This window comes from Cupressus sempervirens, chromosome 3 (genome assembly GCF_028749045.1).
Source record: "Cupressus sempervirens isolate cs-2001-9-10 chromosome 3, ASM2874904v1, whole genome shotgun sequence".
Taxonomy (NCBI): domain Eukaryota; kingdom Viridiplantae; phylum Streptophyta; class Pinopsida; order Cupressales; family Cupressaceae; genus Cupressus; species Cupressus sempervirens.
In genome coordinates this window covers 19,695,208-19,714,710 of record NC_143120.1, presented here as the reverse complement: position 1 = coordinate 19,714,710, position 19,503 = coordinate 19,695,208, and the positions used below count along the sequence as shown (strand labels likewise).

Below are 19,503 nucleotides of genomic sequence, written 5' to 3'. Positions count from 1 at the left end.
TAGGAATTAGAATTTGGAATCCTCAAAAATTTCTAATCCACTATTTGGGTCTGCAAAATGGGAATGGAAATTCAAAAAAATATAGAATTAGTTGTCCTCATTTACCCCCCAAAACTAGGTTTTGGTCTTCCATCTAAATAGGTGAAATTAGTCAAATACCCATTCTAATTCCAATTTTCCAAAAATGAGCATTCCAAATTAATTGAAATAAATTTATTTTTGGCATCTGCTCATGTTTGACCCTCACTTCCACTATGCAAACATTGGATTTTGAAACTTGTTGTTGCCTCTACTCATACTTTAGATATGGATTTATCAAACCATATTATATATGTTGATCATGTTTGTTTCACCAACTGATCATCCAAAGTTTTAAGCTTTACAATATCATCTATGTTGCACTACGTGCAATGGGATCTTTTTGAGTCACCTAGACAAATAAATTGAATCCCTTTGGGTATGCTTCCATCCATTTTTAACTTAATTTTAATTGGGTGTTTGAGCATGGCCTTGACAATGAGCGCAAAGCTTTGTACTATCCACCTTTTGAGAATGGTGTGCAAATAATCCCGAACTTGATCCATATTGTTGGCATGGACCCCCTACGTAGCCTACTATTGAATCCTTTATCAAGTTGCACATTCTATCAAATATTGGCAGATGCTTCCATATTATATATTATTCAAAGATATGTGCATGTGGGATTTCAGTTAAACAGTTGGGATATCATGTTCGAATAGACCATAATATTGTTTGAATATGCACATGCATCAAGTATATCAATGGGTATGTGTTCCTTTAAACCTTCAAATTGATGTCTTCTTTGGTTGCAGGTGTGCAACAAATGTTCCTATATCTTCTTTGGATCCAAGCATACAATCAATGTTCCTAACATCTTCTTCTATGTGGGCTTTGCTTTTCTGGTAGTTGTGTCTATGCATTTTTTGTGTGCTGGAGACAAAGGGAAAAATGTTGGAGGAGATTGTGGAGTACTTTAATAATAGATCCAAGGGAAAGAGTGATATCCCAAGCAAATTGGAGCTTGGGAATGACAAAACAGTAAGGAATAGAGGGTGGATAGGCTACACTGTAAAAAAAAAGAAGAAGAAGAAGCTTATTTTGGTTTTGTATTCTAATTCTAGAAATTTGAAATCAAAGGGAGGAAATGTATTTTGGCGTTATGAATTCTTGATGAACCAAATGGTCCCAAATTAAATGCCTAAAACCGTAATCCAGATTTCAAGTTACAGAATCCCAAATTAAAAATTCAGAATGCCAATTCTCAAATCATATTCTAGCAACCAAACATGCCCCAAGGAAAAGAAACCCTCAAACCTTAGAATGGTTTGCTAAACCCAAACTTTGATACCACATGTTAAATTTTACAACATAAACAAAACAAAAAAGGACACCTTCTACAAGAAGAAAAGATTGAAACAATTGTATTTTTTTTATTTAAAAAAAAAATTATAGAATGAAATTACAAATTGTAATCAATTTCTTTTTTAGAAAGCAATTTGTATGCATTTTTAAACATGTACTTAATCATACATGATCACGTGTACACAATTGTGAAATGTAAAAAAATATGCATGACACAAAAAATATACATGCACTTACATAGTATCAATCCACATTTAATACACAATTAAAAAATTGACAACCATTATATTAAAATATTACTTATATCAATATTTTTTTGAATTCGTTACAACTTTATTGTATTGGCCCTACTCAAATCTGATCCTAAAATGCTGATAAAGGTTCAAGAAAACACTTTGCATACAAGGGTCATATGACTGATATAAAATTTCAGTTTGCTTTAATGGCTTTTTCCTTCGCTGAGCATCAATAAGAATGCTTGCAAGAAGACTCTGAATTGACTAAACAATGACCTAACATGAATGTGAAATTTATTTTGACAATATTCAATGCATTTATGTGACTGAACCTACTTGCAATATGCAGCTACAACAACTAGTAATTTTGACAAACACTTGGGATGCAAAATTATAACATTATTTATGCCAAAAAAGAGAACCTACAACCAATTGACATTTTGTCAAACAATTGGCATGCAAACTCATAAGTTGATCATGAATGATAAATACATATTCAATTACACTATATTAGACTAGCAACTTATGTCTCCTTTATTGCACATAAAATGTCAACTACAATGCTAGTATGAAATGACCAAGACTCTTGGCTTACATCTGCATGAATAATGCTTAAATCTGTTACAACTTTCACCTACAGCCTTACCTCCTAATATACATCTAAATGATAAGAATAATGCATGTAATATCCAAAGGAACCTGATTGTAGATGGTTGTAATATTTTTTCTCCAATGCTACCTTTCTGCTTTGCTTTTTTCTATTCTACTTTTTTCACTTGCTTTTTTCAGATCTTCTTTTTGGCTTTGCTTTTTCGAACTGCTTTTTCAGATCTTCTTTTTCAGACTGCTTTTTTAGATTTCTTTTTTCGAACCTGCTTTTTCAGAATGCTTCCAAAAACTCAAACCCTTAGGTAGTCTGAGTATACAAATTAAGCTCAACTTGAAATGGCTAAATACCACTTCCAAAGTGCAACCCTTCAGAAGGTCTTTCACTTCCTCAGTTATGCAATCTCTTGAGAGGTATTGTTCTCAAGGATTATGCTGAATATTTGCAGACTTGGATGGTGCCACAAATGCTCAAAGAGAATGGTAGTAGAATCATCAGTTCCCGTCTATCCAAATGGGAGCCCAAGCCCTCTATTTATCCACTTTCCTAAGAAGTTACTAAGAACTTCTAGAAACATCCTTTTCTAAGAAGTTACTAAGAACTTCTAGAAACATCCATTATAAAATCCCATTATAATTCACTTTTTATAATAAATAAATTTATAAAAAAGTGCAACTCAACTTAGAATTATAACATGTAGGCCCCATATAAAAATGATGATAAAATATAAATAAAATAATATCTCCAAGAGCATAATGAGCCATCCAATCACCAAATAAATGCTAAAATGACTCTCTCATCACAACCACCCATCTACAAGAGTCCGTGATACACTGATCCAGCACGCAAAATGATGTCAGCCAAAACGGGGACATTACATTTATGATAATAAAAATCATCTCATTAAAAAATATTTCCCTTAAATATTCACCTTAACTAAGTTGTGTAAACCTTTCATTAATAATATTTTAATGCAAAATTCTATTTCATCCTTCAATTTTCAAATGTTTGAAAAGTTTATGTTCCAAATAGAAGACCTATTTGACAAGCTCTCCATGTTCCAAATGTCATAGTCCCACATATAACTAAGTCTTCTATTTTTTATTGTTGATTATTGTCATTTTGAAATTGAAAAAGAAATTTGCCTTTTTCTTTGGCAATCATAGTATGAATCTAATCCATTATTATAATTTCGGACTTCATTTTGATTTCTGTGATATCATCTTAGATCTATTAAGGGCTGATATTGAAATTATGTTATATAATTCTATAATAGTTTAGCATATATTTTATTTTTCATAAAATTCTCAAAGACATGATATTATATATTTATCTATATAAATAATAAATTATTAATTTTATAAAACTTGTATTTTAATTTTTTTTTTGTATATTTTGAGTAATTTAATAATTTGTTTTTTAGTTGACTACTTTTTATGAGTCATTTCCATGTTTCGAAATTGCTTGAGGGATTATATTTATAAAGACAACATATATTAGAATAATTTCAAATTTTTATATTATTCTAGATTCCAAGCCATTTGAGTATCTAATGATTATGGTATTTTTTAAAATCTTGGTGTGTAGTAATTATAAGTAATAAATCCACACATCTAAAGCTTCATGCTAAGCATTTTACATTTTAAGGTCAAACTCATTTTGTTGCAATTAAAGATGCATAAACATTCTATTATGCTAATGTCTTATATATAATGTATTTATAATTGCAGGTTGTAGTTGTTATTGGGAATTCACATAGTGGTCGAGACATCTCATTGGAATTGCTCAAAGGGGCCAAAGAAGTGCATTTATCTTCAAATTCTCCTATTGTCATTGAGGGATTAAAAAAAATTCAAGCTAATCATCCAAACTTCTATATACATTCTGTGGTATGATGTTCTTCTGAGTCAGTATATTTTTCTAATATATAATCCACCTAGCATCTTGAAAATGTTAAGGAATACAATTTAGTTTATTATTGACAAAATATCACCATAAATATTTCTCACAATATATGTTTTCTATATAGTTGTAAATTTAATGCCCAACTAGTTTAATGTGACCTTTAAGTAACCTATTATCTTATATTTGTTTATGATACAGATTGAATCTTTGCATGAAAATGGACTTGTGGATTTTAAGGATGGGTTCTCAGTTATTGCCAACTCAATACTACATTGTACTGGGTAATATACACATATTCAATTGTCGTGTTCTATTGAAATAACATTTAATCATACATAGTCTTGATGTTAGATATATAGTCATAAAATACATTGAATATGATTATTTTAATAATCATCTTATTAAATAGTTGAAAGTCTAATTTGGTCAATGATAATAGAATAAATTTATTTAAGTGTTGGCAACATGAAACATTATTAATCAGATTTTGACAAACATTAAAAGACTTTTCAACAAGTATTACCTTTATTTAAGTTCTTTTTAAAATATTTTTTCTAAATAATTTCTTGTATATCTTATTCAATTTTTATATAAAGATACTAGTTGTTTATCAATATTTTCCCTTGAATCTAAGTTTATATATTTTGGCTACTTGAGTTTGTGTTTATTCAAGGCCTTTTTCTTTTTGTAGGTATTCATACTCTTGCTTGTTTCTTGACACAAAGGGAATCATCACAGTGGATGATGATCATGTAGGACCATTGTATGAGCATATTTTTCCACCTTTGTTAGCTCCTTCTCTTTCCTTTATTGGAATACCACGTAAGGTTTGTATAGTGTGTGACATTTTTCTACCTTTGTTAGCTCCTTCTCTTCCTTAGAGAAAGTTGTATTTGCATTTCTCTCCATAAGAACTTATTAATTTTATATCTATTCAAGCTCCTGTAAGAATATTTCATAACATTACTTTTTTATTGGTCATTATAGATTATAGCTTTTCCATTCTTTGAGTCACAATCAAAATGGCTAGCATATGTATTATCAGGGAAGGCATCACTTCCATCAATAAATGAAATGTTAAAAGTTGTGGAGGAGTCTTATAAACATAGGGATGATGCTGGCTTCCCCAAACATTATAATCATGATATTACTAGCTTTGAGGTCACTCTCTATGAACTTAATTCTCTATATATATTTTTTAGGAATTTTAAATTTGTGTAAAGTGGAATATATTTACTTCATTTATGTCTTGTCAATTTTTTAAAAATTTGATTTAGATTTCTATATAAAATAATATCCAAATTAGAAAAGTTACTTGATAGTGAGACTCTGACATTGAGTTACTCTAACTCCTCACAAGGTCACCTCTTAGACCATCTAGGGTTTCCTCTCTCTTCAACCCTATACCCCTTGGGAAATTTAAACCACTTTCCCCTAACATACTTGAGCCTCTCTACAAATTCAACCTATAATTGATTCCTTGAACTCACTAAGGTAAGTTCACTCAAAAACTACCTTGACCACCCACCATTGTCTTGTAGGATTATTTGGCTTCTAGTCCCACTATTCCAATCAAAATTAATACCAATTTGCATGAACTTGGCCTACTTCTCTTAACGATCTCCAAATTTCCTAGTTTTAGAACTTTTAGGCCTATTAAGTCTCCTAATTGATTTTTTATCTGATAAATCCAAAAATATTCCAAAATGAGACTGTAAAATAATCACCAATGTTGATACCCTTTTTGGAGAACTTAAATATTTTTAGGTTTTTAAGTCCCCACCCTCTCCATAAAATGTCATACCCAGTTGGAGCCAAAATACAAAGGATTTATGAGTTAGGTTTAATCTTTCAATGAAAAATCTTCCCAAATGAATTTAAATATATTTTATATCACACCTAGGGTCTCTAGACTCCATTAAACTTATCTAAGCTCTTAGATTGTATTTACCAATCTACTCCTGCAAGAATGATCAAACTTTCATCTTTTACTCCTAATTGAGATACCACTATGCTTGCCTAGGGCATTAGAGAAAAAATAGAAAAAATTGTTTTCTAGACCCATATAAAAGGGAGCATTATGTAAAATGGCTCTAGTTTCAATCCTTCCAAGGGGTATAGAAATCCCAAGATTAGATTTCAAATTAGAGCCATTCATTCAACACAAACCTTGAACCTGACAATGAATAGTCCTGTAGGGTTTGAATTTTATTTAACCAAGTAAAAATATTAAGAATGTTACATTAAAGATTTAATTTAAATAAAAAAAATTATTCTAACTATACATCATGAAAAGACGGCAATTTCAATCCATGGAAGTGGATTTTCCCAAGAAAAATCTTTGACTATGAGGGAATTTTCAAAAAATTGGTTTCAATTCAAATTGCTCAAACAACAAAATGGATTCCAAACTGATAAAAATAATTTTAAAGTTCTTATATTTACCTCCTTGAACTATCCCAATTAATCTTTGGTGCCTATAATTAATTTGGCACTAAGTTGCACTTTCTTGCAGTATGTTGTCATGCAACTTTGCAAAATTGTAAAAGTTGTCAGCACAACTTTTTGACAACATTTTCACTTTTGCATTTACTTATATTAATTAACTCCAACTTGTGTAGAATGTCATAGAATTGTGTCTAAAATATGTCTATCACTATTTTGACCCAAGCCAAGCAATTGGGGATCCTTACACTTATTGTGCCAAATTTGGCCTATCTAGCAACTTTTTCCATCTAATGATAAATTTTTCCCCAACTTATGCAATGAATCAAACATATATTATCAAACCTCATAAACACACTCAATGGATCCACAAATGATCCTTACTTCACTCATGACTTGACTAAGGTCATTACAAGCCAAAATTTTAAGGGTTATATTTCAAACCTTGGGTGCTCCGATACCATTCTCCCCCTATGGAAAAGATACTAAGTCACATCAAGTGATAGTAAATAAACATCAATCCAAAACTTCTTAAAGTCACTTTCAAAACTCTAGGTAGTCTCTGTTTTAGGTAGATGCTTCCATTTAATCAAACACTCCATATATGTTCCATGTCTAGTTTTTTCTTCACCCTTGAATCCAAGACCTTTTCTATTTGTGGCTTGGTTCTGGGAGGCAAGGGCAAGTCAATAATAACTTTGCAACTTCAAAAATGTATTTTTCTTCCTCTCCAAGGAGGCCTTTTGACTTGATCAAATTTGTCACATTGAAAGCAGGTGAAAGTGTCAATTCTTTTGGTAAGTCTATCTTATAGGCATTCATGCCATATTTGGAAAAGAATTTTACAAGGGCCCATCCTTCTCATCTATAACTTGCCAGGTATTCCCTTCTGAATTCTAGCCTTTTTCTAGTAGATCATCACCATGTTCAACTTCAAACTGAATATACTTCTTCTTGACATCTACTTTATTTTTGATCCTTTGAGTATTCTCTGTCAAATTTCTTCTCAGCTTCTCATATACTTCCTTCGTGGATTGTACAAAGTCTTTTGCATGCCCACTTCTTCCTTCCATGTTTCCAAGATCCCTTAACTCACAAAAAACCCTAGGGTGAATCCTATATACAACTTCAAATAGAATTTTTCAAGTTGTCCTATTCACACTACCATTATAAGAAAACTTTTCTTGATGAAGTACTTGGTCCAATACTTATCTATACTATTTAGTCAAACACATTAAGAGGTTTTAATGTCCTATTAACTACCTATGTCTACTCATCTATTTGGAGATGGTAAATAGATCCAAAAGAGAGGTTTGTTCCTCATCTTCTTTATAAGATTTTCCAAAAGTGTCCCATGAACTTGGTATCTTTAGCAGATACAATACTGATAGGTAAGCCATGAATTATGATCACCTCCTTAGAAAAAATGACCAATGTGCCTAACATCATGTGTTACTTTGTATGGAATAAAGTGACTTATCTTGCTAAACCTATCAACAACTACATATATTGTATCAAAACTAGTTTTAGTTTTTGGAAACCCAACAATGAAGTTCATGCTCACACATTCACATGGCATATTGGGAATTGCTAATGGTTGATATTGATAAAGACCAACATTTGATGTTGTTCCTTTATCCTTATGATAGACAATTCTTTTCTTAACATATTTCTCAACATCTTTGTACATTCCAGTCTAGTAATGGAACCTTTGGACTAACTCTAAGGTCTTATTTAAGCCAAAATGTCCACCTTTAAAAAAAATCATCTTGTAAGGTGTAGTTTGTATAATCACTATGAAAATGGTTGTTTAATTCCTAACATACCTTATAGGAATTTGCAAAATCTTCATCTTCATTGTAGAGATCTTTGAAACTCTCCACTCCTATGCTCTTTAGTTGCACATATTGGACTATGAGTAGTATCTTACTCAAAGCATCAACAACCTTGTTGTATTGCCCCTTTTTTTTCTTTATTGTGGAAGTGTATGCCTACAAAAACTCTATCAATTTGATGTTCCCATGGCTTAATTTGTCTTGTGAGTTAATGAAACTCAATGCTTGGTTATCTATTTACACAAAAAACTCTTTTGGAAAAAAACTAGTGTCTCCACTTCCTAAGTGCTTGTGCTAGTGCATTAAGTTTCAAATCATAAGGGTAATATCTCTTTTTGGATTCATTTAACTCTTCATTATTGATGAATGGTGCTCCTCTTAATACCATAAACACATAACAAAAATACAAAAACAAAAATAATTTTTTTAAAAAAATATATGATCTTTCTATTATCTCCATAAATGTGGGATTACACAATTCAAAATTACAATATGCAAACCCACATGACTACCTTCCTTATATTAATTTGCAAGATAGAGCTATGAACTATCGCCTAGAGTTTTCCTAAACAATCTACGAGCCTTCTTTATATAGGAAATTTTACACCACCTATGAAGCTTCTAGACATCAAACCCTAACCTTTGAGGTCAACCAACCCTAAAATTACATATAGAGTCAACTCAAAATAATTTTGACATTTATTTTAGAAATTTAGGTTGGCTCGACCTCAGAATACCATAACTTGCAAACTTTTGAACTGGTTGGCTATTATAACTCCATTCTAGAATCCCCAACTTCTAATCTGCAAGGGCCATTTGGCATGAGTTATAGTTAGCCTCATTTTAGATTCCATCCTAAGCCTCTAAGCCTTGTAAAAATAAGCCTGAAGTTTTTATACTAAAATTTCACACTGAAAATCTAGAATAATGCATGATATGGCAATGAACCTCAACTCACAAGATGATATAAACAAGATGAAACTCTACCTCTAAAATTAGGATATTTTGAGCTTGTATGACTGACTTTATAAGTAGAAAGACAACAAATCTACACCAATACAACTTATTCAAGAAAAAAAAAGGAAATATCTTTGGGTGATACAAGATTATTCTTACACCCATGATGCTCCTACATCAGACACCCAGAGTAATTTGAGAAGTGACCTAGTCTCATCTCAGGTAGTTATAGGAAAACCAAAATGGTCAACCTCCTCCCTTGCTAGCCATGATGAATCTTCTACTAGCATCCCTTTCTATTTAACTAGATACTCTTCATATGTTATGTTCCTTGTACTTCTACCAACATGATTGTCGAATATCTCCTCGGTCTCCTTTGTAGATGAAATAATTTCTAGAATACTCCATTGCACTTCTATGAATTCATCTCTATTGCCTCATTCATGATATTCTATTGGATCTAAAATTTTAAACACTAGTAAAATATTCAGTTTAGTAGGAAACTCTACTTCAAAGGAATCTCCAGAATCATGATTTTTCAATATCTTGCATGGTCCAAACTTCTTCATTTTCAGCTTATTATATGTACGCACTGGAAAAAGCTCCTTCCTCAAATGAGCCATGACTTCATCTACAACCTAAAATTCTTTATACCTCATTTTCACATCTTCCTTTTCCTTTTACTATGTATTCATCCATGTAATTTTCTTCCTCACCTCCTCATGGTTGTTCTTCAAATGCTCTACAAAATCTTCATCCTTCACACTACTTATCTCTCCTTTATCTAACTTCCTCAATTTAGAAGCCTTTTTGGGACTACTCCTATATAAATTTTGGAATGGTGATTTACCAGTACTCATGTTGACATAATTATTGTATGCAAATTCTACCTTTGGTAAAATAAGATCCCATCATTTTGGCTTCTCTCCAACTAAACATCTTAGCAAGTTTCACAAAATTTGATTTACAACCTTTGTCTATCAATGAATATGTGGATGATGTGATCAACTAAACTTCAAATCTATCTTCAATTTATTCCACAATGTACACTAGAAATACCCAAAAAACTTGGTATCTTGATCTAAAACTATACTCTTTGGAAGACCATGTAGTCTCACCACTTCTCTAAAAAACATCAGTAGCCTTCTTACAAGGAATGAAATGTGTCATTTATAAAAACCTATCAACCACCACAAATATCAAATCATGCCCTCATTGATTCCTTGGTAAACCAACAAAAAAGCTTGTGATCATTGGATTAGACATAATCCTATGTCTGCATGCACTATCTAAAATCACATCCTCTAACCATGTGTAAAACCATCTGAACCATCCTTAACATTCTAATTATCATAAGAAAACCATCTGATAGAATAATTGTCCTTAAAAATGATCAAGAGTAAGCATTATTAGTTTCCATCAATGAAAACATAATATGCATTCCTATTACTCTTTCCAACAAAGGGGACTTTAAATCACAATGTATCATGAACAAAGAATCTTTATTGGTTTGGAAAATAGTAAGAAGCTCATCCAATGAAGAGCCTTTCTACCACCACAATTATCAAAAGTGTAAGAATTTGCCTTAGGAAAGAATTCACCCAAGACCAAGGAACTCAAACACAAGCACAACAGTAGACCAAAGAGAAAGTATGATTAGAATGATGATATATTCATTCAATATGCCATATGCAAGTACACTAGCAGTGCCTGTATATAAAGGCCTCTGAAAAGCTTCTAGAATGCATAGAAGTCGGCATCATGATAAGTCATACAACCAGGGACATGTCCACTAGATATGGGTTATCCTCCATTAAGCACGGAAGTAAGTGCGATGATGTGAGGATAAGCCTACAATGGTGTATCATGCAAATCAGTGTTGTAGACAATATGTGCTAAAAAGGGAGTTCGAATAACTATGTTGTCTACATGACAACTCAGTGAATGATGCAAAATCCAGTGTTGTAGACACCATGTGCATAATTAGAGTTGCATACTTTTGTGTTGTCAACATGACAACTCATGAGAGTACACAAACTCCTAAGTGTCTCACCTAAAATAATAATAAAATAATGCATTAACCTAAGTAAACTTAAGTAAGTGTAAATAGTAAATACTTATTTACATTAACACCCCCCCTTAAGTGCAACTTAGGGGAATGCCCTTAAGCTTAAAACATCTAGGATGATATGCATGATGGGTCCTAGCTACTAGGCCATGTTAGGTACCCATGTACATAATGCAAATGCAATCTCTCATAAAGCAGAGAAAGAGGGAAAACCTCATGGGAAAAACCCTCCCCTCAAAAAGAGAGATGAAAACATGATGCATGGATGGATGGAGTAATCAAGACCCCCCCCATTATGACATACATCCAATATATACATAAGAGAATGATGAGAAGAGGAAGAGAGATAGAATAGGCTCCCCCCACCCCAAAGAAGAATGCTTGCTAGTGATTGCTTCAATGAAGAAGTTGATCCAAGATTGCAGAATGGTGTTCCTCCCCTTAGGAAGAAACAATGCCAAAGGTACAAATGAGATGCTTCCACTATGCGTGGAAAAAATCCCATTGATAAGTGATGTCTCAAAAACTTCCTCATCTGGTTGAAGAACCCGTCTCAAAGAACTATCTGTTTGCTCAATTGATGAAGAACCCTGCTACAATTCCTAATCATAAGTATCCATAATCACTTCAACTTGTAATGATTGATCATGTAGAGAATGAACAAGAGGATCAAATGAAGCCCTCATGATAACTATAGAAGGTGATTCTGCATCAAGAAGAAGAGGCAGATCATCAATACTGTCCCCCAAATCTAGGCAGATCATCAATACTGTCCCCCAAATTTATCACTGAAGTTGGACCTAGAAGACTGGATGTACCCTACTATGCTGGACCTATCATTGTGGCGATGTATGCATGTGGACTAAACTGATATAGTTACCTCTTGCTATAACTTTCTATAGAGCCCCACATGTCTGAATCAGTTGAAGCATTATCGTTGGTCTCACTATTAGTTTCCACATGATATGATGTGCAGAGAGGATTAGAGGACAAGCTAGGTGAACTTTCCTCAAAGTATACATCCTTCTCCAGAAAAATTTGATGTGTCTCTAGATCCAATAGTCTATATGCCTTCACAATGTCTCCACAACCAATGAAAGTACTGTATACACTAATGTAATGTGCTAGAAATACTAATTCAATGAAAGCATTTACACATTAAACTAACATAACATATATGAGAGACAAAGAGAAGACAAACTCAAATGAGAATGTGAGCCATGGATAGGCTCTCTCAATGAGATTGTTCTCTTATTTTTGGGATGTGTCTATTTATGGATTGGGGATGTATGCTCAAGTGCTCAAAATGGCTTCAATGGAGATGGTTAATAGCAAATTGGTAGCTTTGTGAGCTCTCAATTTGGCATTATAAGGGTATGGATATGAATTTTGGCTCTCAAAAGGGCATGATAACTTTAGCTCAAAGATTGTGTTTTTCAAATGGCTTGGGATGAGATTCAATTTATAGGCTAAAGGCTTGAGGGATGGAGGGCTAAGATGCAAGGAGAGATGAAGGCTTAAGGAGGGCTGGGATGCACTCAAAGGAGAGCACATGGATTGTGCTTGTTTAGCACCAATGGGAAGGTGACACTTGTCACAAGGAGGATGAGTGTGAGAGGGTAGGATAAAGGGTTGGTTAAAGGCATGATGAGTGGGGTTGAGTATGTAAGAGAGATGTAAGAGGAATGAGTGTGGAAGAGGAAAGAGTGTGGAAGATGGATGTAAGAGTCATGAGTGGGCTTGTAAGAGTCTTTTATGGTTTGTAAGAGCACTCGTGGCTTGGTGGTTGGGATTTTTTGAAGAGGAGACTTTGATTTGGTTTAGGAAAGTCTTAAACTTGTTTAGGGAATTTGACAACATTAGGGGGTGGATTAGGCTTGAGTTTAGGATTAGATTAAGGATGTTAGAGATGTGCAAGTGGATGGCATTAATGAGGTTGGGTGAGTTAGTGGCTAAGCTTGGTTAGTATGGGTGAATGGGGTGGATTAGGCTAAATGGAGGATTAGGGATAAGTTAGGGGTTTTTGGATTTGAAGATTTTATTTATCAAATAGATTTATTTAATAAATGGGGATTTTTGGAATTAGATAGGGGAATAGGATTTAATTGATAAATAATAGGTTATTTGATTTATCAATTAGGACTATAGATGATTAATTAAATTAATTAACTAGGGGATGGCAAATGATTAATTAAATAGGAATTTAATTAATGATGCCTTTAGAGATAGCTAAATAGGATTACCAAAGCGGTGTAATCAAATTTAGGTGTCTACATTTTGCCCCTCTTTGACATAGTGTTAAGACAACACTATTTCAAAGAAGTTTGAGTGAAGATGACATGAGGAAGATGTTTTAGCAACAATGTTGCCCCAGTCTTGGATAAGAAGAGGAGAGACTAGACTCAGATGATGCCCCCTCAAGAAGGCGGCGGGGAGAGAAATGAGGCTGGATGACTTCTTGAAAAGTACAAGAAATTGAGATGAGCTGAGACACAGGTTGGCAAAGAGAAGGGGCTGAATTAGCTCAAACTCTCACTATGGGAGAATGATAAAGGAGAATTAGAGGCACAAGAGGAAGCACGCTTAAGACTTTCGAGATTGGGGGGGGGGGGGGGGGGATGAAGGAGCAAAGCGCTATAAAAAAAATCTAGGATAGGAAGATGGATGATGGGATGATAAAGCTGATGCAACAGGGTTTCAAAGAATCAAAATGGTGGAAGATGGTTTTTGGAGATCCCTAGGGCTAGGATTGTGGATCTTAAAAGATGAGGCTTGGTGGATTGATTAGATTGGTGGATCCCTAAGACTAGGATTGTGGATCCCTAAAGCTAAGAGTGAGGAGTGATTCAAAGAGATACTGATGCATAAGCTGGGGTAGGAGCGATAGATGCAGGAGATGGATGGGGGATAATGGAGATGAAGGGAATCCATTGAAGCTTTTTTGAGCGGGGGGGGGGGATACTTCAAAGAGAAGTACCACCATGTAGTTGAGCACTAGATTTGCTATAGGACTGTTGGTTAATTGCCAAGGTTACCAAGAACATCAAGGCCTTTTCACCAACCGTCCAAAGGATTGACGAATTGACTCAAAACAAACACGCAAGGATTGCTCCTGTATCACACATGAATCCCAAAGGAAGCAGCGTGGAAACGACACTGGGTAACCCATAAGCAGAAAAAAAGAAAACAAGTGAAAGACATGATCAAGACCTTACGCTTTGATTTCCCTATTTGCAACATACCATGATATGGAAGATCGTGGCAACCTTGAGGAGGGAACAAAAAGATTGCTTGGAAAAGATATTTCAAGACCCAAAAGGGAAGATTCCAAATCAAAAGAAAGTGAAAATTCAAAAGAGAGCCATTTTCCAACGAGATGGGTAGGACAAGGTACTAACGGACCAAGATCAGACATGAGGAAAGCTATATCCTATAAGGATCTATCGGAGAGAACCTATGCTAATGGATCTGGATGAGTGATGCGTCTGGCAAGATGAACTTGTAGACACCTAAATTTGATTACACTATTTTAGTAATCCTATTTAGTTATCTAAAAAGGCATTATTAATTAAATTTCTATTTAATTAATCCTTTGTCATCCCCTAGTTGATTAATTTAATTAATCATCTATAGTCCTAATTGATAAATCAAATAATCTATTATTTATCAATTAAATCCTTTTCTCCTATCTAATTCCAAAAATCCCCATTTATTAAATAAATCTATTTGATAAATGAAATCCTCAAATTCAAAAACTCCTAACCTATCTCTAATCCTCCATTTAGCCTAATCCACCCCATCCACCCATACTAACCAAGCTTAGCCACTAACTCACCCACCCTCATTAATGCCATCCACTTGCACATCTCTAACACTCCTAATCTAATCCTAAACCCAAGCCTAATCCACCCCCTAATGTTGTCACATTCCTTAAACAAGTTTAAGACTTTCCTAATCCAAACCAAAGTCTCCTCTGAAAAAACCCAACCACTAAGTCATGAGTGCTCTTACAAAACATAAAAGACTCTTACAAGCCCACTCATGACTCTTACACCCATCTTCCACACTCTTCCCTCTTCCACACTCATTCCTCTTACATCCCTCTTACATACTCAACCCCAATCATCATGACTTTAACCAACCCTTTACCCTACCCTCTCACACTCATCCTCCTTGTGACAAGTGTCACCTTCTCATTGGTGCTAAAAAAACACAATCCATGTGCTCTCCTTTGAGTGCATCCTAGCCCTCCTTAAGCCTTCATCCATCCTTGCATCTAAGCCCTCCATCCCTCTACCCCTTAGCCTATAAATTGAATCCCATTCCAAGCCATTTCATCAACAATCTTTGAGCTAAAGTTACCATGCTATTTTGAGAACCAAAGCCATCAACCATAACCTTATAATGCAAAATTGAGAGCTCACAAATCTACCAATTTGCCATTACCCATCTCCATTGAAGCAGCTTTTGAGCATCTTGAGCATACATCCACAGCAAAAAGACACATCTACAAAATCAAGAAAGCATGGAGTGTTTTCTCTTGTGAGGTTTGCACTTCTTGTTTGTTTTCTTTGTCTAAGCATATATGTGAATTTAGTTTTTGGTTTGTGAATGTTTACTTTATTTGTTAATGTTCTTTGCATACTAATTCTTGTTCTACAGAACTAAGAAGGATAACACTTTGGTGATAGGAGATCTAGCTAAAGGATGCACTGGAATGGCTAACCAAGGGTTGTGCAATGTGTGCAAGATGCTGATCAAAGAGAAACTAACACGAAAGCTGGATAGATACAATGGTACTAAGCTAAAGAGGATGTACAAGCTGATAGACTCAGATATTTACAAGCTAAAGCTGACCAAGATAGTTACAAGCAGACAAAAGCTCAGGATGATAGGATAGTGGGATGGTTCGATGTTGTGCAAGATGTGAAAGCTAAGGATGGGTGATAGCGGAAGATATGGATTTGATAGGATGCATCCAATGATGATGATAGATGTGTGACCAAGGATAGCTAGAGGAGCAGGATGAGATGGCTGGATAGGATGGTAGATAGCTAGGATTATGATGGATATAAACAGATGACATTGGGTTTGCATGAGGATAGCCTAGAGCTAGATACCAATGACAAGGGAGGATGGACAAGACAAGATCTCCAAGGAATACAATGCCCCCAATTAGAAGATGAATTGCGGAAGGAGGTCTTATGATGGATGTGATAGGATTGAAGCTAGGATGGAAAAAGCTGAAGGGGCTAGGGAGATGGATGATAGCTAGGATGATTGGCTGAAGCTGCAGAAGATAAGTGGATAGTGATAGATAAAAGCTGGAGGATGAAAGATAGGTGGACAAAGTGGAAGATGGAGTTGGATGGAAAGATGTGACCAAAAGCATGAGGAGGATAGGCTAAGCTGGGGATGGCTGGATTATGCATGATGCTTGTTTGCCAAGTTTTCATCATGGTACTTGTCCAAGGTGCTTGAATTTTCAAGTTTTCACCAGTGGACACTTTATTTTTCTTTATTTTTTTAACTTTTTGACTTTGGACTTAGCTGGAATGATTTTGGCTTTCTTTAGCTATTTTTGGCTTTTTTGGGATTTTTCACTAGCTGTTGGAATGTTCAATTTTGTTACTAGCTGTTGGTACATCGGATGTGTGATTTATGCAATAGATTGGATTAGATGGGATTGATGGTAGGAGATGGAGGGATGGAAATGGTGGAAAGGAGCATGAGATGGGGATGCTTGTAGGATCAACATTGGCACATGTTGGGATAGGTGTGAAAAGAGCATATGGGAGATAGATGGTAGATGTGGGCTTGATGGAGGACTTGTGGAAGCGCGCTTGGGGATATAGGCACCCAAGATGGAGTTAGGAGATGGGGTACATGAGTCACTAGATGGGGGATTAGCAATGGTGGATGCTATTATGCATTGGGTTTCAACTTTTTTCTTTGGGATCCACATGGTTTTGGATTTTCTTTTCATAGGCTTTTGTATTGTTTTGCATTCTTTGATTGGATTTTTCCTTTTTGGAGTATGTCTTTTAGAATGGACATATGATTGCCTATGATGCAGATTTTTAGCTTTATGCATTTTGAAGTTGGCATTCACATTGCTATGGTAAGCTTTGGGAAGATGGTTAGGAGAAGCTTTGTAAGATGGAGAGGGTATGGAAGAGCGTGTAGGGGGATGATGATGGATGATGTGCCTTGATATGTGCCTTTGTTGATCTTGCATAGGAATGGATAGAATAGGATTTTTATGACAACTGATAGGAGGATGGAGGATGGTAGATTTTGGGACATAGGGACCCATGATGGATTTAGCAGATGAAGGGGGGATATGGTAAGTTGTTTTGGGTTGCAAAGATGGTGGAGGGGGGATGACATAAAATTTCTTGGAGCAGTGATGGGAGGCTGACATGGTGGGTTTGGAGATAGGCTTGGTTTAGGGGTGTGGTGTACCAACACCTTTAGATGGTGAGCCTTTGGATACATATCCAAGACCATGAAATCCTAGATTTTTTTGTGCAATAATAGGCTTTCTGATTCCTTTCTCTTGTGGTCCTAAACCTTGACCTTGATAATGCCATCGATTGAGCATTTGAACTAGCTGAGGATAATTTTTGTTTGTAGAAAATGGCAGAAGTTCCTTATTAGATGTACTGCAACGGGGAGATATTGTTCTTAATTCTTCTGCTGAGAGGAGGCCACCATGGATGAATGTAAGTGAACCAAGAGGGTAGATTATAGATGGTGGAATAGCTTGGATAGGTGGTAAAATGGAAGCATGGAGTGGAGGAGATGGTAGGATAGGATCTTGATTTAGCTGATGGGATGAAAAGATATCCTACAGTAGAGGAGGTATGGCTTGAGGTTTTGGAGATGGAGGGGATGGTGACTGCACTATGGATGGAAGACATGGTACGATGATATCTTCATTTATGCTGTGGGGGATGTCAATATGCTTTTGGGCAAGATCTTGGTAGGATTGGATTGGAGTGGATGGTGTGATAAGAGGTGAAGGGATGGATTCTTTAAAGGCAGCGGATGGATAGATGGGAGATTCGGTAGTGGAGATGGGTGAGTAGAAGATGGATGCATAAGGGTCATTATGGGAGATTTGGGAAATGCTTGGAGGTGATGTGGATAGTATTTGAAGGGATTTGATAGGTGGTGGGATTTTGATGCTTGTGGGAAGTGGAAGGATTTTAAGAAATTTGATGGATGGTATGGGGATGATAGCTATGGGAGATCGAGGTGATATTATAGGTGGGGAAGCTTCATCACTGACTACTTCACATGGTTGGATTAGATGACATGGCTTATCGACTGTCGGAGGTGGATTTTCTTATATTTTCTCTATGAGATTCCTTGGAGACTCGTGTGTTGGAGGTGGAGGTGGATTGACAGGAATAGCTAGTGTGATGGGGGTGGAAGATTGGAAGCTTGGTTGATTGGGTGATGGAGGAGAAGCTGCGATATCAAATGGCATGACTAGATAGTTTGGAAGAATATGTGGATTTTTGGGGGATGCTTGGGGGAATGTTTCTAAGGCTTTCAATATACCCGTCATAGTCAACAAGATTTTCATCATCATTGGAATAGGAAGTGGCAGGAGTAAGGACAATACGACCGAACACATCATGATAGGATTGGTACTTCATGCTTTGACGATGAGTTTGATGGGGATGGGGTCTTGCATATGGATGAACATGGAAGCTCATGGTCAGATTTGGATTAAGCTCAAATTTTGGATTGGCTGATGAAAGATTTCCTAGGGAGAGTCAAAGCTGCATGACAGACCTAAGGAGGATTGGCTAGAGATTTTTGGCTTATCTAAGGATGGCAGACTTCAAGGCATGCTGTCAAAACGTGAGGGTTTTGCTTTCCTATGTGCTGGATTTGGTGGTGGCTGTGTTAACTTGAGGATAGACTAATAATCCTATGGGCATGACACGAGATTGACCACTTGTGGATCCCAACCTTTAGCTCAAGTTGGCAAACATTCATTCAAAAGCTATGAACAAACAAGCAGACAAAAGTTTGGAGCAAGCACATCAAACA

At 35.3% G+C, this 19,503-nt stretch overlaps 1 protein-coding gene across 1 annotated transcript in view; it reads left to right on the top strand.

Moving 5' to 3' along the window:
• Positions 1-19,503, top strand: part of LOC149564525 (flavin-containing monooxygenase FMO GS-OX-like 9) — a 45,207-nt gene that overhangs the window by 14,991 nt on the left and 10,713 nt on the right. Inside the window, exons 3-6 of the mRNA XM_089816195.1 lie at positions 3,957-4,115; positions 4,330-4,412; positions 4,823-4,958; positions 5,119-5,292. Coding sequence (XP_089672321.1) covers positions 3,957-4,115; positions 4,330-4,412; positions 4,823-4,958; positions 5,119-5,292 — 552 coding nt within the window. The remainder of the gene's footprint in view (positions 1-3,956; positions 4,116-4,329; positions 4,413-4,822; positions 4,959-5,118; positions 5,293-19,503) is intronic.